Here is a 26,420-nt window from a genome sequence, read left to right on the forward strand (position 1 = left end):
GTCATTTCATGGACGTTCAAGGATGCGATGCCTTCCACTCCTATTTGCGCACTTCATCCATCCGATCATCGATGATTTTCACTTGGACATAATCTACCTGTTCCTCCCCCTTTCTTTTCTCATTTTCCGTACACACACACACACACACACACACACACACACACACACACACACACACACACACACACACACACACACACACACACACACACACACACACACACACACACACACACACACACACACACACAACACACACACACACACACACACACACACACACACACACACACACACACACACACACACACACACACACACACACACACACACACACACATATATATATACACACACACACACACACACACACACACATATATATATATATATATATATATATATATATATATACTCATATACATAACGCATTACCACCACAACGCGTTTCCTGTTTTTTTTCTTAACAAATTTTCCTTTTAATCTCTGACCAATTTTATCCACATTTTTCAAAATACATTTCATTGTCTCCACAGAAAATCGAAATAGTTCTCGAAATTCCTGTAATCTTCACGGGCAGACTATTTGAGTAAAGTCCGGCTTCCATTGAAAAAACTTTTTGCATTGTCCATCTCATCGGCAAGCAACTTAGTGTTTTCTTGATCCCGACATGTTTTAAATTTCCCGATACCTTTTTCTTTCATGGCAATGTTGTTGGCATTTATATTTTGGCTGTGTAAATTTACAGTAAAATTTATTTCCTTAGTCAATCAACATAAAAAATACGAGTTAAGAATACAAATCATTTCTCATCCAACTCATCATTCGAGTTTTTACATTCTTCGAATAACCTAAGCTATCTTATCCAAATGTCTTATATATTGGCATCACGTTGTGTTTCAACCTTCCTCCCGTCATGATTTCTTTCCTAATTTATCTGTTTTTATTTATGAATATGAATTTGGTTGGTCGTTATCCCCAACTTTTTAGATTTTTGAAATTCTTGAATCACTGTGTAACAAAACGGTATGTTCATTTGTTGTCTAAGTTTATTCATATATCTTTCATTATTCTAGAGGTTATTGTATAGGATTTGGTCACACATAGATAGCAATCACGACACATACGGCCAGGTCGATTCTTATCTTCTCGGTCTTTAGGTGACTAGAAGTGAGCGACAAGATTAGCCAAGTGAAGGTACAAGTGTATAAATCGTGGAAGTCACTAATCGTCCTTCTTTTTGATACATTTCAGCTACAGATACATGAAGTAAGTTCTGGGATTTTGTTACAACTCGTGTTTTAAGTTTGAATTTGAATCTTTCCCCAAACCATTATCATTATCATTCAACGTCAGTCATCAATAAATTCCTCTTTATTTCCTGTGTAGATGATCCACAAAATTCTTACATATCTCTATTTCCTTCACGCTGTCCAATCTTCGACACTTTGGATGTCAGTGATAGATTTCTCTCTTTTCTGTCTGAGGGGTTCCATTTTTTCAATAGCTCCGTTTCGGTCTGTTTAATCTCGATGTTAATGTCTGTACTTTTAGGCTACTACTGACAGTCACCCGTCATGAGCTCTTCACTTCCCCTAACTAAAATTTTTTATTTCTAATGGACCGCATGGCTGTGGAATTGGTTTGAGTGAAGGAAAAGCTTCAAATTTCATCATAGATATAGAATGTCTAGTCGAGTGCATAGTTAATGGCAATTAAGCCTGCATAGTTGCCTTGTACTGGAACCAAATTTTTGTTTTATTGAGCGTATTAGGGAAGTAGCACGGATAAGTTAACTCGGATTCTTGCGGTTGTGAAGATGGATAACAGATAAATAGCACCAGTACTAGAAGCGAAAAAGATGGTGTAAAGAAAACTGATTAGTAATAAAGGTGTGGATTACAACTGATCATTTCCTCCAGTTTACTTCCCAAGTGGCGTAACTGGTTGGAGTAAACAAGCAGACGAGTTGCTAAAGGGAGGATCTCACGACGGATCGAAGTGTGGTATGTTGAGAGGAAGGGCATGAAAACACGGGCGGGGACATTGTCTGCCCAGGAAGGTACCCCGGGTGTTGAGCCCGTCGCGCATATAGCTTGTTATCTGTGAACAGAGATCGACGTCCAATTCACCGCCAAACACACTAACACATACACACATCCGGATTACGGTGTTTGCAACCATTTAGACCTGCTTTGAAATCCTCTCTCTTCTTCCATTAACAGCTACACTCCATTCTCCATTCTATCTAATGTATATAATAGTAATAATAATAATAAATAATAATTACTATTATTATTACCAGTTGTTATCATTATTATTATTACCAATTATTGTTTTTTATCATTATTATTATTTTTATCGTTATTATTACTACCAATTATTGTTATACTGATATCACATATATGTATTTATTTTTTGTACACCATATTTACTTGTCTATATTCTCACTATCTTTTGTTTTTAAGAAACTGTTTTCTCTTTTCGAAGACAGTTCTCTATCTGCCGGTTTTTGCTATTCCTCTCCATTGACCATCAACAGAAACACTTCATGCATTAAAGTTTTAGATCTCGATCCTGACAATTTATAAGCACTGTATTTTCTGGATCTTCTTGGTAAGCCATTTAAAGGGTTATCCCGTTGCTTTTTTGAGTATACCGTTGTGACTTCTTGAACAAGATTAATTTGTTTATAACAGAAGAATTTTTCTGCCATCTAATATGGAACATATATTATTGCGCACAGCTTTTTTTTGTGGCTTTCTAATATCTCACATTTCAAATGTCTTCGGATGAGAGAGAATAACAGTAATAGGGGGTTCTTTTAAAACGTAGTCATCGGAATATTTCTCACCATAATAGTTGGTCCCGAGACTTTTTTGTATTTGGTGCAGTAGAGAGCGTTTTTCCAATATCGGTACCAGTTGTTGCTAACTGGGGTGAGATACAGGATACATAACGTTGGATTATTGCTTTCATTTGTAGAGTATTTTACACCGCACTTCATTTATTATTATAGGGTCTGTGGTATTAAATTCTACAGCTGGAAACTTCCTAAGAAAAAAAGTAAAACTTGGGAATAGAGGAAAAGAAGATCAAATGCCATCTGCATGGTAGTAAGTGGAGGTAATTGTTTTTACGGTGATTGTTGCGGATTGTTTGCTTATTCGATGGCGTTTGGTTTGTGTCGTGAGCGATTGCTCTGTCCACAAGGTAGTGTTGTTTGAGTCGAGGTGAATAGCAAGGAAGTTTTGGATTGCAAAAGAATAAAGAGATGAAGAATTGCACTACTATTGGTTATCTGCTTGCTTACTTCCTGCATTGTCCACTGTAACTCGGTTGCTCCAAGACGTAATTCTTTTGTCGCTCAACCTGCAATACCTTAATTGTCTCTTCCTCAGACAATTTTTAACTTCGTGATGTTGTCCGTTTGCTCCAGCCTTCTTTTCTATCTCCCTGAGCGGCATTGTCTTTTAGAATAGAGTTTGAGACGATAGCAAGTGGACCAAGAGAAATGCAAATAAGATAGTCAGTATACCTGTGTCCACAGAAGGAAGATTGAATAGAGTGTAGCACTGAGCAAGGACTTGCAGTCACAAGTACAGGAATCAAGGTCATATTTCTCGACTGGACTTCTGAACAATTTTCCAACATTCGCTAGCATCTCCATTTCTTTCCCAACTCTCATTCTTCCTTGTCTTCCCACATTGATAACGCACTAAATTTGAAGGTATTATTACTCTGTTGCACTGATATAGAACTACCTCAAACAATAACAATGGTATTATTAATGTAGTGTCATTGGACTTTCTGCTGGGAATTGAATTTACTTCAGTTAAAATCTTGTCTGCTTTTGAATAATTTCTAGATCTACATCGACATTCTTCCTTCACGTCTTCTTCCTGGTCTTACCCTTTGTTAGGGTGCCACCATGATCAATTTGCTCTGATTTTCAAAACAGTTCAGATGATGTTCCCAAACAAATAATAAATGTTTAAAGCGAGCGATCCTTTTCCAGTTTATTCTGTTGGAAACGAAAGTGAAACGACATCTAGTATGTTCATATACAAAAGTTTTTTAATCATCAGATGATAAAGAACTTTTTTATTGAATAAAGCGTCAAAACAAAGTGAATTATTTAGGACTATTGTCATAAACAAATATGCATGAAGAACAATGATAGTCGATTAGTACAGCAAATCTCACTTTCCTGAATTATCCTGACACATTCTCGTCGAGAAATTTTGCCTTTCAGTGCAACAATGTTCAGTCTTCTAGCAGTTATTTTTCAGGTCAAATTTAGAGTCCATTTAGGGACCAGATTTTTTCAATTTAACGATGTCTTTTTTTTTCTGGACCTTGAATTAAAAAAAAATATTATTACGAATAAAGAAATATTATGAAAACTCACCTCGCACACATCTCAACTATGCATTTTCTGCTAATGACAATATTTCATTTTATACTTTAGTAACATCTTTGGGCAATAGTACCCATTGAGGAAGTTTTTTCTCTCCACTGAGAAGAGGAAAGACTTCTTTCGTTTACGGAATGTGCAGACCAACTTTCTTATTTATGTGAATGATTTATCCATTTAATCATTGGTTACAAATCTTTTTTTTAGTTGTGAAGAATTCTGTCTTCATTTCTGTTTGCATTTAGATATTGCGTGTTTTGTTTTGAAGCAGAGTTATACATTTTGATTTACTGAATGTAATAGTAAATATACATTTGTAGCTAATTTCGATTCCTTTATTTACCATGTAAATCAATAACTTTATTTACCATATAAAAATACTTTTAATATTATTTATGAAAGCTTATGAAACTGAATGAACTTCAATGCAATGAAACAAATGAAATATATTTTTTAAATACTTGGCAATGTTGTGGGTTATTTTAAATGAGTTACTGCCTAACTTTGGTATTACCTTTTATTGACCATATGCTTATTTTGCAAGATAGTATGAATGTTTCGTGAGCGGTTTATATGCTCGTTGGTTCATTATAGAATGTGATTTGATATCCAAGCGTCAGCCTCATTTCCCGGGCTGAACGCTGGTAAGGTGGCGATATAATTAATAATTATATGCTTTTAAAGTGAAACATAATTGTTGTTGGAATGGATGTATAAGATAATAGGACATGTTTCTTACTGGGTTCATCTTAATTAATATAGCTTCCTTAGTTTTTTATTCTTGTACATGTGTTCATAACCAAGTGCTGACTAACAGTAATTAAATTTATGCTCGGTTGTGGTATTCTCTTGTATATGGAATGCAAATTTCATATTTCTTTTACTGCCACTGCATTATACAAAAGTTGTTGCTATTTTGCTATAGTGAAATAGAAATAGCGATGACCCCTGGGTTGTCAAAATTGTTCGGTTTTCTACTATTGACCTGATTCTCCTGAGTGGTCCAGCAGTTGCAAACGAGTTATTGCTGCGTTAAGAAGGGTGACTCAACATTAATGAAATAGCTGGAAGATAATGCCGCAGAAAATACTAAGAGAGTGGTGGAATAAACAAAGCACGGGTATTATGAAAGAAGTTTCTTAATGCCAGATATCAAATCCTCTCGTCCATTTTGTCTGCCATTCAGGCTATCATTGCTTCAGTGAAGTTCCATACGAAAATAGATGATCTAATTTGCAGATGACGATGGAGGACATGAACGCGTGCACTCAGTGCGGCTTTATGACAAATAATTTTGCTGATTTTAAGGAGCACATTGAGCAGCACGAAAGTGAGCGGCATCTTACTACCACAAATACTAGTCGGCAGGTTTATCTTTTGTTATGCATTTTTTTTAAATAAGGATGTGTAGTGATTCTCTTTTTTGTTAAAGCGTTTTTGTTTACTCTCTGGACATTTCCATGTTCCGTAATTGTGGTAGGGCATGTAGTTGGGTGGAATGAAATGGAAAGTATCTCAAATTCAAATTTTTTAGAATCTTGATCCTTTGTTGAAATACATTTCTCGGGAATAGAAGATTATATCCGATATTCAGCAACTGCATCATGAAGCTCTCGAGTTTACTGGTTATGAAGACTGGCAGTGTTTCTAGTTTGATGGGTTGTTCGATTTGTGGTTTTTTGAACTCTGATGCAAAGCTTTTAAAACATGGGTTGTCTTAACAAAAACTGCTGTAGAAGAGCAGCTAATCATTTGTGTAACTTTTAATCTTTTTGCGTAATTGACGATTTAGCATTAAGAATTGTTGTTTATATCTGTCATTTTCCATCAGAGGGTATTGGATAAGTTTTTTTATGGGTGTATATTTAATAGGCTGGGTCTTGTAAACTTATTCAGGAATGAAATGTGTCTTAACTCAAAAATAATACTTTTTTGAAATTCTTGGTTTTAAAAATCAAAGGAATATAACATACTTGATATTTGGGTGAAGGGAAAAGGAATGAGTATTTTTGAATTAAGGTGAAGATTCGATTGGGGAAATAAATGAAGGGGCCGCTTTGCATATGATCGCGATTTTATGTGATTGTGCGCTGGTTATGAGGATTGGACAACCAGTTAGTTTAGTGCGTGTGTTGTGGGTTGGAACGTGATACGATTTTCAGGAATGGAACGAGGATTTAGACGAGTTGTCATCGACGCCGAACCTGTCATCCCCCGAGCAGTTTTCTCCGGCTGCCGCCTCCTCACCACCAATCTCCGGTAATAATGGCACCTCCAAAGCAAACACCAACAGCAGCAGCAACAGCAAAACTGTGCACGTTTGTCCTCACTGCAATTTTGAAACCTGCATGTCGCAGCATATGAAAAGTCACTTGGTTAGCTTTGATTATTTTCAGGCAAAAACATTTTTTTAATCTTTAAAAGTCCTCCATTTACCTGGAGGAAGAGAGCGATTCCGCTGAAAAGTCTTATGCTACCCTTTCAGCTTTGCGTCACTTTTCTGTACTATCCGACATCAATGTAACGATTCCTTGTTTAATTTAATGTTTGTGGTTTTGATATTTATTATTTTATATGATAATTTTGTCATATTTCTCGCCTAGCGCATATTTTCGAATTTTCAGATTCAATGCAAAAAATTTTCCATATTAAGAATTAGGCTGCATATCGTAGCACTAATATTGTTTTAATTTCTCTTATGAAAAAATATCCAGTTTAAATTCACTAATTTTCAAGAATTGTTTTTTTTTTTTTTTTTCAAGTTCTGTATAAAGTTTGAACTTGTTTGGACTTAGTATTTCATGTCAAATTTGTATGACTATGCAGTAGGTGTATCATGGTGTATTTCGTAACCGCATGCCAAAAAGGTGTTATTTAACTTACCTGCCCGTTAAATTTTAGGTTCGCATCATTTCATCTTGTCGTTTATAATTCTGAAATTTTACAGGATGCACACGAACGCCATCAAGGGCAAATGTATCAGTGTGATATTTGCCATATGCAGTTCAGTCAGAAAGCAAATATGCATCGTCATCGAATGCGGCATACCGGTGTTAAACCATATCAGTGTCGGTACTGCCTAAAAAAATTTTTTCGGAAAGATCAGGTTCGCATGTTGACTTTGCAGAAATACTGTTAAAACATTAAAACGTGGCGTGCATGTATGACTGGAAAAAGATAACACACTGCACAGTTACAACTGTTTTTTATGCCACCGAGGTGGTCAGTTAAACATATTTAGTGGTTTTTCGGCTATGGAACTTTTTTTCTGATATTGTTCAGTAACTTTTATATTTTTTCGAACCACCTATTATATAATTTAGATGCAAGAACACTCGATGACTCATATAAAGACAGGTGCCGATTTTGATTGTCCAGTTGCCCTTTGTGATAAACAGTTCAGTCAACACTCAAGCTTGCGAACACATCTAGACGAAGCGCATTCTATCGCACCTTCAACGCCGGCATCATGTAAACGGTGCTCACTATTATTTGCAAACTCACGGCGACTTCTCTTGCACTACCAAACAAAACATGATGAGGGTGATGTAAGTCTCAAGCTTCAGAAATAAAAAATTCAAGTCTTAAATATTTTCAGAGTAGTCGCCTTTTAGTCTTTCGATTTTTAAGCTCCAAAAAGCTTAGACCTCAACAAATTTTAAGAAAAAAAAGAAAGAAATAGTAAATTTAATGCAAAATGTAGCGGAAATTTTTATGTCAGTAGATTTATATAGCAGTGGAATCTATAGTCCAGTTCTATCGATGAAATGAGCTTAAGTGCTGAGATAATTGGTGGAGTAAAAATTTTCAATCATTCGCGATTTCGCGAAGTCTGTGATATGTACGCTAAGATTTGGAAAAAAAAGTTTCTGAATCTTCATGTAGAAAGCACTGTTAGACAAATCAGTTTTTTGAATTTTTGTGTACAGAGCGGTGAGCAACACAAAGAATCAGTACATTTAAATTTTGTAATTTGAATTGTGCTTTATTTTCTATTTTTCGAGTAAGGAGATTGGGACTGGGGGGCTATGAAAGCATTTATCAGCATATTGATCACAAGTGTTCATTTACATTTCAGACATCAAACGTTGTTGTAACGTCGCCAGTAAAATCCATATCTGAGAATAGTGTAAAGGATATTTATGCGCTTGCGTCACCAGTGTCCAAAAAACAGCGACGAACAAATGCTCAAACTATCGTTGCTGCAATCCAGGAGCAATTGAAATTTATTAAACAAGAGTCCATGAAACCGTCAATTAATGAAGATATGTCTCGATGCATGGATTATGAGCAGGTACAAACATATCCCAAAATAAAAGCCTTTAGGGTTTTTAAGATCGAACTCCTTTTTACTTTTCTTGCCACTGCTTCACGTTTCAGACTGGATATGGTATGATGACAAATGAAGAATGGTTATTGTCTCTATCACATATCAACACTCCAACACTTATTACAGTAATATACATTTTTTAGATTATTAAAAATAAATTGTAATTATAATTATTTTATTTATTCTTATTATTCTAATTTATGGACATCAACCAAAAACAAAAATTAATAGCTATTGTCCCTACTAAATGTCAGCATTCCAACGCTTACATAATGTATATTTCGGGATATAAAGCCGGAAACAGCACTACAACAGTTATGGACACGAACTAGTAATGCTGGTAGTGAGAACACGGAAGATCAGTCTCATTCTCCCTCAGTTGATAGCGGAAGTAGTAGTGCCACCGATGGTGAAGGCGGCGATAAAGAGCAGCAGGTTAATTTTTTGAATTGTATCATTCTTAGTATCATTACAGTGTCCTCGAACTTAGAGCAATCTAATTCTTATTTGATACAACAATTATAGATAGCCTCATTTGCATAAATTTTATTTTCAGGAATGCATGCATTGTGGGATGATTTTTATGGACCAGACATTGTACCTTTTGCATAAAGGGTTGCATTCCGACTCAGATCCTTGGAAATGTAACTTGTGCGGTCATGGTTGTGGCGATAAATATATGTTCACAACACATGTTATCAGTTCCGATCATAGTTGCTAATGTTATCCTTACAAGTTCAAATTCCTTGTTATTTATAAAACTAAGTAACCAAAGACTTATTCATGCCCATGTCATTTGTGGCCTTATTCATGAAATCAGACAACAGTTTATCAAGTTTTTATCAGAAGTAGATTACTAATCTTCCAAAATATTCTCCCATTTTTTCGATAAATTGTCATGCTGAGATTGCTTTTATGGAGATGTGCAGAAAAAATGGAATTTCTTTTTGTCATTGAATTTCTTTTTTAAAATGTAAATTCATAGTTTTTGTTTATTTTCTTTTAAAAACTTTTAAACCTCTAGTGCATTTTCATGCGCAAAACTATCATTCCTAGAAATTTATCTTTTTTCCTTGTTTTCTCCTTTTTGCCTTTAATGTATAATTTAGTTCACATGTGATAATACAAAGCAGTAAATGTTAGCCTCCTGAAATTGCCGATTCTCATAGATTTGTAATTTCATTCGTTGATTATTTATTCACAATTAATAGGCTTTTGTTTATGTATATGTGTGTCTGTGAATAAGAAAGCTGTATCCAATCCAATGTGTCCATGTATATAATATGTTGCTGACTTAACTTTCTTTCCTTGCATTCATTTTCAGAGGATATTTTTACACTTGTAAATTTTATGTTATCGAAGTGCCAGTGTGATTTTTAAAAATTGCGAGATTTTTTTACTTTGGAAAATTTCGCAAATGCGGATTAATAATTTTCAAAGCTATGCTTCTTACTTTTTGTGCATTTTCTTAATAACTTTCATTTTGTAATTAAGAATTGTTTTTTGTTATTTAAAGTGATACTTTTCATGCACTGTTATTATGAAGTTCCAAGAAACTATTTCTGCTGTCTACAGATTAGCTGGTTATTTTATAATGAACCGGCTAAAATTATATTTGAATTTATGTGCTCGAATACTAGGAAGAAACAAGAAAGCAAACAGAAGCTTATATTTTAAAATCATTTGGAATATTACCTATTGATATATGTTGAACTCCTTAGCAAACGCTGAGAAATCTGTGTGTAGTTTGCATATATGTGAGCTGAACAAGTTTGCTTCGGTTTGCATTTATTTCGTTTTTTCTAGGTTGTTACATTTTATAAAGTAATATCTAATTAAATATAATATCCTCAGGTTCCCATTAAAGAACTAGGCGATGCTAAAGTTCATTTCAAGTCTGGTTTTATCCGTAGTTTCATATATGTAGTGGACTATATCTTCACTATCACTTTTCCATATCTTTGGAGGTTTTTCCTTGGGAAGAATGGATTTATTGCTGCTATTAATTAATGTATAATGAAAAAATTAATGTATAATGAAAAACTATGATTTACGTGATGCGAAATTGCATAAAAACGATATCTCCACATATGTTTGTTTTACTCGTTTTGGTTAGATTTATTGCATTGCATCTTTACCCATTCAGTGAAATTTGGTGCTCTTTTTTCGAGTTGTTAGGCTGTAAAATCAAGTCTAATTTTTAAGTAGAATAACAGCAAAGGCCACTGAAGTTTTTAAGCAGGATTAACTAGCCATGTTTGAGCGAATTACTTCCTGTATTTAATTGTATTCTGTCCTACACTGTCAAATTTAGAATTTCTTGGTGATAACTTGTTTTCATGATTGAGGAAGACTGACATCATACATTTTGATCCCAATATCAGAAAACTTTTTTGTTTGTTCAGACTGGAACTTAATTTTATATACAGCATGATAATTGGAAAAGGAAAGGGTGGCAGAGGGGACAGTGCGATAAATTGGAAGAAGCACGTCTGTTCATCTCAGTTATGGCATTGGAGGATGATTGATGCTAGGAGCTGATTGTTTTCCACTCGTGAAAACTTTTCCACTCCCATTAATTCACTAGAACATTCAAACCCAGCAGTTTTTCATGAACTGCAACTACTCTACTGCGGTTACTTTTTGACTAAATTAAATGTATGTTTCACTTTTTAACCAGGACTTATGAATAATACACATTTCAGGTTTCATAATGACGGTTAGTAGTACGGTCATCTCTCGATGATAAAGTAGCAGCTCATTGGAAAATCGCCTTCTGTAAGCTTTATAAAAGTGGTCTTGAATTGTTTCGATAAGTTAATTTATTACTTCGTGTAGTATTGCAGTGGCATGAATACATCACCACTTTCAATCAAATAATGATCTTTTAACAAATAATTCGAAAATTAAGAATGCATCACTCTCCGTGCAGTTCTGAAAAGCATTACTCTATCTATTAATATATATTCCAGTTAAATTGATTCAGCTGTTGTACAACAGCTTAATTTTGACGAAAATATGACCTTACTAAGTCGCCGAAAGCATCGACAGGATAGGATTTTTCTCATTAGTTGAGAGGTCAGATATAAATGTCTTAACAAGGTTTTCAAATAATAGTTGTCTTGTGATGATGCGAAACAGAACCCTCGACAATTGACACTTGAGAAGGCGATGCTTGTTCTTTCTCGTCAACAAATACAACCGTTCTCTTTGTTATTATCTATTTATACTTAAATTAAATTATCTATTTATGCTTAAAATTTGGAAGTCTAATATTATTAATTGGAAGATTCAGACTATAGGAATGCTCATATTACTATATTTCTTCGAAGTAAAAGTCCTGAAATTTTAAAATGTACCTATTATTTAATTTCACTGAACTGTTATAGACAGGAAATAATGTGATGAAATCAATAACAACATTTTTTGTTTAAGAACTCTCCTTATAAATTGTAAAACTTTGTTTAAGAACAATAAATGCTAGATAATAACCCTAAGAAATACGAAACTGTTTGTGCGGTAATTCTGGTACTATAAAGTCAATTGTACTCACTCGTCATATAAAGATACGTTAAAAATCAAGCAGAAATTATGTCATCTCAAATATCTTCTGGAATATCTGCGAAATCCCTGAAAATGCTATGAAAATTGTATGAATTAATTAGTTGTCCCACTCAGAACGCAAAAAAGAAGCAAAGGTTGTGCAGGATGCCTCAGGGTGTGTAGCAGCAGTTGTCGGTCGAGTAAAATATTTCCCATACCATGCACAACTTAAAATTTAAAAATTCCATTAAATTACGTCTGCCACAATTCTTCACTTTAAAATTTTTTTTTCTGACTTCAAGAAAATGATGTTTATTGTTAAAATTGTATATCGCTTATGTGGTCGCCGGAAATAACTGTTTTAGTTTGCTTGCTCCTGTTCTTTGAATCAAGGAATGAGAGAAACTAACAAGTATTCGAATATTCCTTTGTGATTACACATCCTGTGATTGCAGTGATTCCTTCAGTTACTATACCCATGACAGAAATGAAAAGATTTTCCACGATTGTTACCCAAGCATAACAAATTTAAATTTTTTTTTTTTTTTTTTCAGTTACTTTACCAATCTGTCATGTTATTTTGCAACCTAAATTTATTGAATCAGTTTACTTTGAAGCATTTTTAATTTGGATTAATAATTTTTCGTTTATTAAATGATTAGGAAGATAACTGGAACATTTGGATGTAAGATGATGGTTTAACCTTGATAATATAAGCAAGAGCGGAAAATATTCAGTGTTATACTCGACAGATATTAACTATATGATGTTAATAAATTAATGAATGGATGATCTCGCTTTCCTGGTCAAGGTAACCGGAAAGATAGTACCTTTTATTTCTTGAGCAGAGAAACACAGCCATCCGTCGATTCTCATTATCGCATTTCAGTATACCTGTATACACCTCACTTTTAATTATTACTTCACTTGCCAATTATTATTGCTTGCGTATTTGCACATAACTAAAAACATAGCTTTCAAGTGGTGCAGTATTCGTTGTCTATGAAGGAAATTTTTTACAGGGCAAGAAATTTTCTGAAACAAACTATAACTTGAAGAAAGGTTCATTTTAGCGATAGTTTTAGAATTAGACAGTCTTCGTAAGTACAAGACGGTAACTCTCGCAGATTCTCTTGATCTCATCAATTCACACCAGTTCACTACAATTTTGCCTTTGACTGCAATTTTTATAGAAAAATTCAACGAAAGGTAAGTTTCGATTTTTTTCTTCTAGATCCCTTACATTTCTAGCATTTTTGTACTCCTATTTTTCTAATGTGATTATACCTAACAAACTTTTACTTCATTTCTTAAGTTAACAATAGTTTGCAGATTATGTATAATATACACAAATCTTTTCACCGCTTAAAGCTGACGTCGTCGATTATTGAAGCATTTCAGTTATGACAAAAAAATTTCTCCGGTTTCTTACAATTTCTTACATAAAATTTATTTTTCTGCATTCAGATTTGTTTTCTTACATTTGATGAATAAAATAGTTGAATGACAACTGACAGACTAAGTACGAGAATAGACAAACAGCTGAGAAGGAGCACATGAAGATTTGGAGATGGTGAAGATTAACGTATGGAGATACATAGGTATATAATCACTTATATTAACTCTTTTACCCATTCTATCCCACTACTAATTGAAGACTAGTTCTCTTCTTCTATAATTTTTTTACCTACGAAATTTTAAAGTGCCTTTTGTAAAACCAATGGATATTTTAAAAAGGATGTTTTGTAGTTCACTGCTTGACTTTTTCTTTAGGAACTAAACTTCATGTGGGGTTTAAGAAAAAGATTTTTTGACTCTCTAAAATTAGGTAGACCATGAGAATGTTGATCACTGAATACATGATATGTTGAATATAATGATGTTTTGAAGTCTGTTTCAGATATCAAGCCTTTCTGTTTAGTTGGCAGTTCCACTGCCTCATTTTAGCAAACTTCAGCAATAGTTTTTTTCGATTTGCTCAAACTTTCCTGCAAAATATCTAGCCGTTTAACATTAGTTATAATAACTGATGTTGTTGCATTGGCGTGATAGGGTCTTGCTACAACTTTTACCTGCAATATATATGTTATTGTTTATTATAACTTTGGTGTGTTGCTATAATGTATCGATTTAAAATGCATTGCGACTTCATCATTTTGTGCAAATCTCTTACATTACTGTTTCATTCTCAAGTATTCGGAAACATTTCGACCTCACCTTCGTCTGATTCAGAAGAAAAAAAATATATAAAAATGAACTGTCTACCGATTTACAAATTTATAGTCACTTTGCAGGTATGGTCAAGCGAAATATAAGCTTTTTAATTTTTTGTGAGAAGTTGAAATAGCTGATAGTGGTCTGTTTACTTAGATAGGAAACGCTAAACTTCACACTCATGGTTTATCTTATTTAAAATAAGATAAGCATCAACTTATTTTAAAGAAAAATCACTGTTGACTGCTGTCGGAGTTGAGTAATATTTAACTCACCCGTAAACACTGATACGACGAACTTCTTATCATTACCTTGAATCTAGCTGTTTTCCTGTTTTCCATTCATCACTGTTGTTCAACCTATTACCACTTCTTTCGAACTCTTGACCTCTTCACCTTTAAGATTACCATACTTCTCGTTATCATCGTTGGCAGACAGCCATCTCTGCTCAAGTCAGCACCTACTCAGTTCTCGAATAGTGAAACAAGCCTGAATGCCTCCTCCTGACACTTTCATCCGACAACCATATAAATTACCACATACATATATATACATACATGCACAGACACACGACACATACACACACGGACATACATGCACATGAACATATGCATATACACATACGCATACAGACGGACATACATGTTTGATTATTAATTGATCCACTGATTGTAGGTTCATATGGTGCTTGTGCAGCCGCCTCATCCTGATTACGTACCCACCTCTGCATAGCCATTTATCTTTTTCCTAACCCAAGATGACTGCTACGATCGTTCATTGTATTGTTGTGCTTTTTCTGCTTTAGGCTTCTCCCAGAAAAGTTTGTCTTATTTGTCTAATATTCTCAACAATTCCAGTCAGTTAATTTTTCGCTTCTCAAATTATGTCTTCTTCAATTGTTTATCAAACTTATCACAGATTAATTGAAATTTCCATACTGGTGTAAATAATAAGAGTCTTCAAGATTTACTAATGAATGTTCATTTTCCCTGATTACCAATACATTCTGTCTAGGTATGGGATTTTTTTGTGTTCTTTTTTTTTGTTGAAGAAATCATCCAAAGCTGTTTGATTCTAAAGGAATGCGGTAATGTGGTCTACCAAAAGACGATCGATAGTAAATTGAGATGAATGTGGCAGTAATGCTTAAACTGAGAATGCGAGTTTTGATATATATTTTTTTGATATCATTTAATTTACTCATTTATGTTCGTCTGTTTATATTTCACTAAATGTTTCACTTAGCTGATCTTTTACGCCCTTCCTTGCTCTGCTTTTCGTCATTTGCATTTCCAACAAAGCCGATATTGCCTGATAAATGCACATTTGGAAAATGAGATATACCATTCACGTCTTTGATGTGAATGCACAGTTGCTGACAAGTTATCCACTAAACCATCGATTCAGTAATCTGTAATAAAGCCTTTTGCTTTTGTCTATAGATTTGTTATGACCATACATTAATACTTTTACTATACTTCATCTCAACAAAGTTCAAGAATCTAAACGAATTTTGAAATTTCGATTCCAAATCAACAGTATATCTTCAATCTCAGTCTAAGTCGGATTTCTATATCCTTAATCTAAAGTAGTCAAATTTCTAGTATGTACGAAATCCATTGTACAAACTAGGTGAAGTAGGAAAGGGCAATGAAATTTAGGATTTTCATAAAAGATTCCGGAAATTTTGACCAACGAATTCATCCAACAATATCTTATTAATTTATATGGAAAAAATTTCAATGAAGTGAAGATAAATGGATACAATGTTTTTGAATGAAAAGAAAGATGTATGAAATATGGATATCAGTAAATCATCGAAATTGGGATTGGAATGGAAGTAGTAAATCTCCACTAAGCTATCACTGAACTGTTAACTAGTCGAAGATTAAGAAAACTTTCTTTATTGATATTTCAAGTTGAAAATAGTGTGAAAATGGAACTAAAGTGGAAAGGAAAGAAGAGGAAAGTGGTAAGATGGGAAGAAGGAAGAGTAGAGAGAGTTGATCGGAGCCCAATATATACAGGATGATGCTTGGAAATGATAGATTGAGCTGACATTGGGATTGACATCACAGATGGTGCATATGTTCCCCAACGGTCCATCAACGGAGAGCCTTAAGAAGCTCAAAATTTCCAGATTTTCCTCCTCTTTTTCCTCACCCTTCCTCTTTCTTCTTCTCTCTCTCTCCCTCTCTCTTTTTACTTCTAAATAACTATTTCACATTCACTTCCAACAGTGTATATTTTTCAGCAGGTCTCATTTTTGAAAATATGCAAATTCTCAGTATTTTTTCCTTTTCCCTCTCCCATATTGCGACAAAAAATAGGATTTGCACAACCAAATCAAATCGTGAAACTTCACAATTTCTGAGCCGGGAGACAGCAAGGTATTTTTCTCACGAATAAACCTATTGAAAGAAACTAGCCAACATAAGAGGAAATTGAAAATGAAATAAAAACAAATACTCTGCTCTTCTGAGAAACAACTGGGTGGGAAAGCCTTTTTAGCAATGCTAGGGTCCTGAATCTGAATTGGTAGTAGGACTTGGAGATGATGAAGTGCTGTCACAAACCTTTCCGTATCGCTGTTATCATCATGATCATCTATAATTGTTATTTCCATTATTATTTCATTTACAAAATACATATGTAAATAAGTTCATTCATTTTCTTATTAGCTATTCTTTATTTATTCCGTGTTTTGCACGTGAAGACAGTCACGTTATGAAAACTGCTGACCTGTTACTTGGAATTGTTTTACACAAAAATTTCATACAATGAGAGTGCATTATTGCGGTCACTGTAGCATTGCTTGTCTTTTACATTTCAGTGGTAACTTATATGTTCCCCTTTTAATCATGATTTATTAGTCCAAGTACAAAATCGAGCTTAGAATCTCCACCAATAAATCTTTACTGGTTATTACCATAAAGATAATAAGCTTCCTGCATAGCAACAACTTTTCAAATAACACTTGTATGTAACTATATATTTTATTGAAGGTCTCAGAATGGCACTAATTTGTGGAGAAATTCAAGCAGTTCAAACGGCTGTTTTGATGTTATGTGCATATTCTGACCTATAGGAGCAGAAAAGTGTGCTTGTAATGTTAAGCGAGTTTGGCATTCTTTGGCTTCCAACGGCATAAAATAGACGTGAAGCAAATGTGCTAGATAGACACATCAATTTATGCCTATTCATTCATTCATCATTTACCTGCAAACTAATCGCAGTTATGTAAGTTCACTTCTGAATTGTTTTACTGGATTAATTTTATCTTTATCCGGAGTCGCACAAAAAAAAAATATACATATGAGCTGCAAAAGGAACTACTACTACTACTCAATATCAGGCAGCAGCAGCAGTTGTCAATTACGAAAGTGCCAACTGCACTAGCTAAAATTTGAAAATTTTTTGCATCTCTTTTTACTCTTTAACATTAACATTAATTTCTTAGCTATAGTTCTCAAAATCCAACAATATTAGCTCACATTGCTTAAATTAATTGGTGAAATCTTAATGATATAAGGAAAGAAAAGTGGATATGGGCCACTTAGAATAGCACCTCTAATAGTAGTATTTATATTTTTTCGAAAGGAAAATTCATAAAAATCACAAAAAACAGAAAACGCTAGTGAATAGATTAAATTAAATACCCATTTCTTGTGGAAGTTATTGAGTAATTTCCGCTATACCAACAGAAAAACCACGTGCTAATAAATTTGCAAATGCAGCACCATTACTTATACCATCAATAAAATTATTCATCAAATTACCAAACATTATCATCCAGGTCACTGTTACCATATCAAATTCTGATGTATTCTGTATTTATATTTCCTTCTTAATATCCATATGAATAATGTTTCACTGAAGTTTTTTACCCCTCGCCCCTAGCAGCCATCATGTATTTAGTTCATAATCGGAATATCGTTTTGTTTCAATTCAACTTCCCTCATCTTAAACTGTTGTGAATTGTATGTATCCGAAATATTTTATTGGCATCTACAGTATAGAATTTCATACTGCTCAAATTTTCTTTTAATTTATAAGAATTTTAGATTCCAACATTTCTAATACAATTAATCATATGCTTTACTTATCGCAGCAGTTACAGCACTCAAGAGAGTCGCCAGCATATTCATTACTTATAAATTCACTTTCATCAGCTATGATTTCTGAAATAGTATCAGTTCTATCGTCGTCATCATTAACATTGTTATCGTTGTCGGAATCACTAGTATCATCAACATTATCCCGAATAATGACTATTATTTGGATGATCCGTGCAACATTCATTCTGCTTATTTCCTACTCTGTTTTAATTAGTCCAGGTCAAGCTGTACTATCATATGAGCCACAAATAAGTAAGTTCTCAACACTGTATACTTCGCGGTTAATTTGAAAACAAATTGTCATATAAGTTTTCTTGCTTTTTCACGTTAACAGAATTTCTGCTTTGATAGAAATTTTATGTAATTCGCATATTTGAGGTTATTTCGACGGTGCGAGCTACTTAGACAACTGTAAGTCGAAATTGGAACGTCGTATAACTGCTCTGTCCGGTTTACTGATATCACATCAATTATATGGAAGCTTTCCATACAATGCGTCCAAGAATTGTTTTCTGCTGATAACGGCACCATCTGGTTATCGTATACGCTTACGTGTGCTTGATTTCAATGTACTCGGTGATGCCCACAATTGTGATAAGGATACGCTCCATGTTTTCGATGTTTGTTTTATATTACAGCAATTTTTCTACCAAATTTTTGCATTTTACTTTCTAATAAGCTTGGGATTTAGTATTTCACTTGTTTAAAATTAGAATTAAAATTGCTTGTCTAACCTATTTTTTTATATTTCCAGTCATAAAACAAGCTTATACGAAAATTGATTTCATTAATTTATCTTTTTTACATGTAGTTGAATGAATTGTTATAACCACTTAAGTTTAAACTGTCTGGGGACATTTTTGACGTTATATTTCTTCATTTCAAATCTGTATGCTTTGAAACCAGTATCTAAATAAAATGATTTAAAAATTTCAAGAAAATTTTTTTTTTTGCAATTTTGAAAAACAAAAGAAGCTTTAGCATGAAAAACCAATTGATTCGCAAACTTTACGAGACACGACCCACGAAGATACTTCGCCAGGACCCATTCTTGGTCAATTTTGCGGTACTATCCGAAATGCTAGTGAGTTGGCTGTTTCAACCGAGAACGCATTAACGCTATGGTGGCATACAGATGCCGAATTACCATTTCATCATAATGGTGAAGGATTTCGGTTACTTTGGTCCGCATTTCGGAAATCCAACATCGGTTAGTTCTATTTTGCAACCCTTTGTTAAATTCTTATAAATTTGTGATATTTTTTCTTCTAACTTTATTTAACTTCTTGCTTTCCTAATGTATTAGTACTTGTTATAACGGGAGCTATTCTTTTGCATATCTGTCTGCTAAAAATTTGACATGATTATTCAAATCAGATATTGCTTATGATTAAATCTTAAAATATTAGCACTAGAGACCTCTTTCAAATATAGGATACTTGTGTACATTCGAAGAAACCCATTATATCAATGTACCATCAGTTTTGGTAATCATTTTAGCACCATGCAATATCCAACGGGAATTCACATGCAAAAATCAAGAATGTATTGCTGCAGAACTTGCATGCAATCGATATCCAGACTGCAAGGATGAATCCGATTTAATACGTGAACTGCAAATTGCTCACAAATGCGACTGTTTGTTTTTCATTTTTATTTTTGAATTCTAATTGAAAATATATTGATTGAAAGAAAAGATGCATGCGAAAATAAAATTTGTTTTAATTCTATTGTGATATTTTCAAGCAACAAATTTGAAAAAAAATCCAGAAACACAATTCCATCTTAACAGATGCCTTGTTAAAGCTTTTATAGGAATTAAAAAATTCTGGTAAATTTTGAAGTCGTTTCAGTTTTGACTAATGACCCGTTGGGTTCATTAACTGGTTTGACGCTCTTACTTATCAGTATGGCTACTGTTAGTTTATCCGTATGCCTATGCATATGTGCATGTATCTGCTGCAAATGTATGAAAATTCCGGACAAAGTTCGCACTGCTACAACTACAGAATTACCCATTGAACGGATACCATGCTGTACTGCAACAGATACCGCTGGATTGCAACAATCAGCATCTTCTGGATTTTATCCATTTCCACCACCCATGCTACCGTTAGTAGTAAGAAAAACTCCGCAAAAGGCTGCTATGAATAGGTACCTCAATTTTTTTTTTACTTTTTAAAAAAAAAAATTTCGAAAATCTGGAAGTACTTTATTCCATAGAATTAAGTGTTGACAATGGAAATAATTGGCTTTAAAGTTTCAAAAATATTATATCCTACAAGTGCCTCAGAGGTTAACCAAATTCTTATGTCGTTCAATGCATTGTGTCTAATCAGGGGTATATCAGTGGCATCAAGCAGCTTCTATAATCTAATCACTGATTAAGCTAGTGGTAATTACTAGTTCTTAATTACCAATTACCAAAACATACGGTTATTCAGTGCAACGTATTTTCCAGTGAAGGTGGAACTGGACATCAGCCACAACCGTAGATCAGAGACATGGACCATTGAATGTACTCGCAGATCAGCTGTCGGATGATAAGAATTGCAAGCATTCGTTAGCAAGCACTGTAATTAAAAACTTGTGAAAACTAGAAGTGTATCTTGCTTACTTCAACAATTGATTACCCCAGTTATTTCTACAACATTGTTCAATGCTTTTTTGAAAATATTCACAATAAAACTTAGAAATGCTAACCAGAAGAATCTTTTTGACTTGAATTTATTTCTTCCCAAAATTTCGAGTTTTCATTAAATTTCAGTGTTGTTTTGGAGCGAGACCTTATCAGACAACTGCATTATCACAGCAGCTTTACAAATAAACAAGGAAAACAATACATTTAGTTATTGCTTCATCTAACGAATACGGTAATACGCCAGTGCAAAAGAACAGCGATTAGACGTATGTAAAGAATGAATCACGACACTTGCTGATGTATTAATAGTTAATTGGATGTATTTCTGCATTTAAGTTTGAAGCTTTTTAAGATCTCGTTGGCTCGAATGGGATTCTATTTCTTCTTTCTAATCCTGTAATATCTCATTCTAGATAATCTGCTACCTTAACCAAATGCCTTTTTGTCAAAATATAGGTCCAGTTTCTCTTCGTTTATCTGTATTTTAATCTTTTTTGCACAACACAACAGATTTAAAAGGAATACAGAGAAAAGGGTCATTTTTATCTAGTTTAGAGCTCCCGCAATATGTTTTTCTAATATGTATAAGCCAATAAAATATGTTGGGAAACACCTCGGGTATGTTTGATCTAAATCGCCGTTACCAATAATATTGTCGTTTTGTTTGCAATTTATCGCGTGGCTTTAGCATACGCGAAATTTCCAGAAATTACTTTCTCTTTTCATTTTTTGAGAGAGTTTAATTGACTAAGCTGATTCTCTAAAACTGATTCCCTGGAATGCAAAATATCTGGAGTACTGAATTTAAACATAATTCTGAAAAAATTTGAAAGCTCGACGAAAAGTGAGAATTTTAAATTTAAGCTTTCATCGATGTCTCAGTGGTTGAAAACCTCAATATTATTCAATTGTGATTTTATTTCCTCAAATCCTTGTGAATTTCTTCCTTTAGTTTTTGCTTCGTCTTATTATATTTTTCGAAATGTTAGGAAGTTGAGTAAAGCAGAATAATTTTTTTTTTCCCGTTTTATTTTGAACACACTCTAAGTTTTGTAATTCTGTTCCGTTTGTCCGTTTAATAAAAAGAAATAGAAATCAGCTTTAACAAGATTACATAATGTTTTTATACTTACGGGTATAGCAATTTATAGTTACTTAATTGTATAATTATTTATAATTACTTAACCAATTATCCCATCGTCTTATTTTTCCTCTGCTATTTTGTTGGTGTTATACTTCACTCTATGCAATAATATGTTGCGATCACACACCTATTGTTCATTTTCCAGAAGACATCACCTCATAGAAATACATGGCTTGCTGCTATGCCTTAAAGGTGACTAGTTATTCTTTTCTAATAAGTCATTTGGACCAGGTTTTGGCCATTAGTTATTACAAACTTTTTGAAGCAGCGAGTTCGTCTTGAATTCTTTATTATTATGCAATCTTTGATTTCATTGTAATAGAAAATATGGTCTTGAATACTTTTTAATCTTCAAATTTCCTTGTATTGCTCCGCACAGGGTAATGAGCATAAATGTTTTATTTCAAAGTTTCTGCTGAGAACCATGCAATGCCTATATTTCAACATTTCAGATTTCGGTGAGTTGTGCTGTAAACTTTATTTTGCATGATAAAGGTCGCTTATTGAGAAATTCAAGATGAATGATTGTGATTTTTTTAACATTATTAAGATCATTCCAGTCGAATCTTGGCCAAGCTTGATATCTAGAGTGAGGCTATTAATGTATGTACGTGCAGCAATATGCTAATGTAAAATTAGACTAGCAAAAGCGAGGCATTTATAAGGTAAACAAATGAAGCACGTGAAAGGAATGAGATTCAAGGCGCTGAAATCTGATCTGATATAAGTTGCTGCTAACACTGCTTATATCCACATCAATTCGGTTTTAATCAGCGTGAATGGAAGGTCATAGTATTTTGGAGTGAACCACATTCTATTCTAATAGTATAAGATAACTACAAAATAGGTTAAGGAGAAGTGATGCCAGAAATAATGATTCTTTCCGTTATTAAGGGGACAAAAAAAACTATTTGAGCTGATAAGACCCATGTTTTTTGGTTGCTTTGATTGTGATGATACGTAAAAATAAGAATACTATTGTTGGAGAATTTTTTCTGCATTAACTGGAAGGAGTTGGATTACGTTTAGAAAGATCTATTGCACGTTAGTGTATTTTGGGGCTAGAGATAGAACACATGATTAAGTCCCGAAGTACTACGCTATCCGCCGTTGAAGTGGTATTAAAAAGAAAAGCAGTTGGCAGGAAGTCGATTTATAAACAGATTACAATGTCTCTGTTCCAACACTGCAAGCAAAAGTTTACAATCAGTTGAGAAGTTTGGCCATCGGTCATTCAAATGGAACTATCTGTGGACATTACGACAGGTCCTTTTCCATGAGATCTTTTTATATCAGAATGCAATTCTCATTTAAGGAGGTGTCATTTTACCGGCTGGCGGCAAAGATATTTTATTTAGATATAACGAAGGGATTCCTCACGCAAAGTGAATAAATTTTACACTTTGGAAAGAAAAACTTTTGCTTTGTTTTTGTGAATAACCATAAAATCAAAATCAATAATGCTGATTTTTGGTTATTAATTTCATTTCAAAAGTAGACGATTGTGGCGATCTTTGGTAAGTATTGATAATGAGAATTTTTCTCTAAATAGTTTAAGAAGATAAACGTCAGTTAACCGTTGAAAAGATCTTGTCTTCAGATGCAGTAAAATGGTAGTATATTTTCAACACATAAAATTTGAACTGATTTGAGTATTTTTATGGTTTTTTACGTAATTACTGAATTATTCATGACAAAATTGCAGAAATAATTCTTATATTATCAAGTCTATTTAATCCAATTCTATTAAGGGACTGCGTTAGACCCTTCAAGTGAAAAATAGTTTTTGATTATATGGAAGCTATTCAGTTCAAACCTCAAGAAATGTGTGAATATCTTAAATTTAAGACAACGGATCCCCCTTTAGGGTTCGTTGTCAAATCGGGAATTTTAATAGCCGCTGAAATGAGACCTATTATTTTTCTAACTGTTGAAATTAACTGAAAGCAAGTTTCTCTTCTCACAGTTATTGATATATTGGTTTATATATTTTATATCACAGGTTCTGAACATCCATTAGGAGAAATTATCCCCTACATTCTCAGAGTCCCATAATAAAATTAGTTTACTTGGCTAATGAAATAATAGTTGCTAAATCTTCTCCATACCTCCACCCCAATTGCTGCTTTCAATAATGTATGGCACAATTTCTCCTAATTTTCGATAACAAATAGTACTAACAAATGCAAGACTAAATATCTGTAAAGATGAGAATTTAGATTTTCCAACAAAACCAACATTTCCGAGATACCCCAACCTCTTCTTAGCTCTCTATTTGAGTGGCCTAACCAAGAAATATATGGTACTGAATTTTCCAACTCATCAATCATCTATGCGAACACCACCTATATAAGCCTATTCTTAATAAACATCACTGCCCCGAAAAAAAAAACGTGAAAAAGCAAGTGGAAAAATAATCATGAGTTCTTTCTCCAGCAAACCCTACCAAACATGCCAGCACCTCACTCGTCCTACCACCTTTTTTTTACGAAATTAACAAGCTAATATATAAGAGTGTCATGAAAATTACCGTCTACAAAGATAAAATATTGACAACCTTCGGCAACTTAGCCACTGCAACAAACATCTTTGGTGGTCTCAGATTGTCAACGCATCGTTGTGCTGACGACCACCCACGACGTTTCTACTGTAAAATCATCCCGATAATAAGGTTTTGAACCATAAACGCATGTCGTAGTTACATGTAAAATAGGATGATGGATTCACCTTTACGTGTGACGCAATTACAAATCAGGTTCGGTACTGATCATACAAATATCTTTGCTGTATTTTTCCTGCATCAAGCGGTGCATCGCATGCTGCTTCTTTAATGTTTCTGAAAAGATATTGTGCCATTTCCATGAAACTCCATCACGCTCATTGTTAAACTATGCCAAATGTAATTTTTTGTTTAGGATATATGTTCGGAGACTCACCGTTATGCTTCGTAGAGAGTTCTGTTCACAAAGTCTACACAGATGTTTAATATGTATATATAAAAATTAAACTTGTATAGAAATTATATTGGTATAAAATAATGCAACTAGGAAAATGTGGAAACCCAGATTGATACTCGGAGTAAGAAAAGCGAAATAACACAAAGCAAATAATATCATTCAGTGCTCGCAGGATGGAATCCCGAAACATACTGTCAGCGAAGCACTGTGCACAACCGATTGTGTGATCTCAACACACAGCACACCGGTTTGTCGGAATGGTGAAAGTGTAAGAGCAAGCTTATTAATATTAATATTGCAATGAAACAAGTACAGGACTCTCGCAAATAGTAATATAAGGGAAGAAGCTACAATTTTGTTAACTTCATGGTTTGGAAGAAATAATAACTTGCAATACTTCGTCCTTTCCTAATTCCAGACCTAGTTCTTCCTTGTTCATCCTGAAGAGGTAATAATCCCCAGTACTTCCTTCACTCATACTTGTTATTTCCCCTTTCCTCTAGTTCCTACTCAGTCTTTTATTCAGCAAGGCATATATCTACAGGCAAAATTCATGGACTACCGAAAAAAACCCAAATATGATAAATGGCCTTTTAATTATTTGGATATCAATTTATTTAATTATATTTAATTGAATTACCGGAGAAGAGTCGAACTTTACTTACTGCCTTAAAATGATATTTGCGTCCATTCATCATGAGACATCAAATCTACATTTATCTTATCTGAAACACTTCCCACACGGAGATCTCTGATGAACACAGACTGTTTGCGTGCGAGTCTGCATCCTCGAACTCATACAATATGCATTCTGAAGTGCTAAATTTGGATGTGAGGAGGAAGAGGTATGCAAGGATTATTACAAAAGTGATGCGAATGAAAGTGATGGTGGTGGCTGTAAGAAGGCCAAGACGTTAACAATTTAGATTCCTCTATACTAGCAAAGGTGTCTCAGGTGCAGTGCCCACCGATTCATACGGGTAGGTTGCATTAACAAAAGTTCAAGACAACTGATGCTATATCAGTTAAATAAATATACGCGAGGATTTGGGCATC

At 33.9% G+C, this 26,420-nt stretch overlaps 5 protein-coding genes across 7 annotated transcripts; 2 read left to right on the forward strand and 3 right to left on the reverse strand.

Annotated features, from left to right (window-relative positions):
* Window positions 1–3,309: 3,309 nt before the first annotated feature.
* On the reverse strand, window positions 3,310–3,688 carry Bm11009 (Uncharacterized protein; the record flags this gene model as incomplete). Its single annotated transcript, XM_043073718.1, has 2 exons — window positions 3,310–3,372; window positions 3,539–3,688. 2 exons carry the CDS (start codon window positions 3,686–3,688, stop codon window positions 3,310–3,312), a joined length of 213 nt encoding a protein of 70 aa, XP_042929652.1.
* A 1,974-nt stretch (window positions 3,689–5,662) lies between these two features.
* Window positions 5,663–9,468, forward strand: Bm5307 (Uncharacterized protein; the record flags this gene model as incomplete). Its single annotated transcript, XM_043073719.1, has 8 exons — window positions 5,663–5,785; window positions 6,580–6,792; window positions 7,365–7,523; window positions 7,741–7,965; window positions 8,496–8,711; window positions 8,798–8,872; window positions 9,042–9,182; window positions 9,304–9,468. The coding sequence occupies 8 exons, from the start codon at window positions 5,663–5,665 to the stop codon at window positions 9,466–9,468; spliced, it is 1,317 nt and encodes a 438-aa protein (XP_042929653.1).
* Window positions 9,469–11,615: 2,147 nt separating this feature from the next.
* Bm1514 (Uncharacterized protein) lies at window positions 11,616–11,815 on the reverse strand (the record flags this gene model as incomplete). The annotated part of the gene is made up of 2 exons (XM_043073720.1): window positions 11,616–11,681; window positions 11,771–11,815. The coding sequence occupies 2 exons, from the start codon at window positions 11,813–11,815 to the stop codon at window positions 11,616–11,618; spliced, it is 111 nt and encodes a 36-aa protein (XP_042929654.1).
* A 2,418-nt stretch (window positions 11,816–14,233) lies between these two features.
* Window positions 14,234–15,240, reverse strand: Bm11010 (Uncharacterized protein; the record flags this gene model as incomplete). The annotated part of the gene is made up of 3 exons (XM_043073721.1): window positions 14,234–14,362; window positions 14,871–14,948; window positions 15,139–15,240. 3 exons carry the CDS (start codon window positions 15,238–15,240, stop codon window positions 14,234–14,236), a joined length of 309 nt encoding a protein of 102 aa, XP_042929655.1.
* Window positions 15,241–17,696: 2,456 nt separating this feature from the next.
* Bma-mig-13 (Uncharacterized protein) lies at window positions 17,697–21,449 on the forward strand (the record flags this gene model as incomplete). Of its 3 annotated transcripts, none has more annotated exons than XM_043073722.1 (8): window positions 17,697–17,744; window positions 18,619–18,874; window positions 19,001–19,242; window positions 19,604–19,832; window positions 20,123–20,260; window positions 20,476–20,776; window positions 21,089–21,197; window positions 21,390–21,449. In XM_043073722.1, 8 exons carry the CDS (start codon window positions 17,697–17,699, stop codon window positions 21,447–21,449), a joined length of 1,383 nt encoding a protein of 460 aa, XP_042929656.1. The 3 variants fall into 3 exon arrangements, with proteins under 3 accessions (XP_042929656.1, XP_042929657.1, XP_001899277.2); XM_043073723.1 differs by having other exon boundaries at window positions 18,625–18,874; XM_001899242.2 differs by lacking the exon at window positions 17,697–17,744 and having other exon boundaries at window positions 18,679–18,874.
* Window positions 21,450–26,420: the final 4,971 nt, after the last annotated feature.

This window comes from Brugia malayi (assembly GCF_000002995.4).
Source record: "Brugia malayi strain FR3 genome assembly, contig: Bm_v4_ChrX_scaffold_001, whole genome shotgun sequence".
Classification (NCBI taxonomy): Eukaryota; Metazoa; Nematoda; class Chromadorea; order Rhabditida; family Onchocercidae; genus Brugia; species Brugia malayi.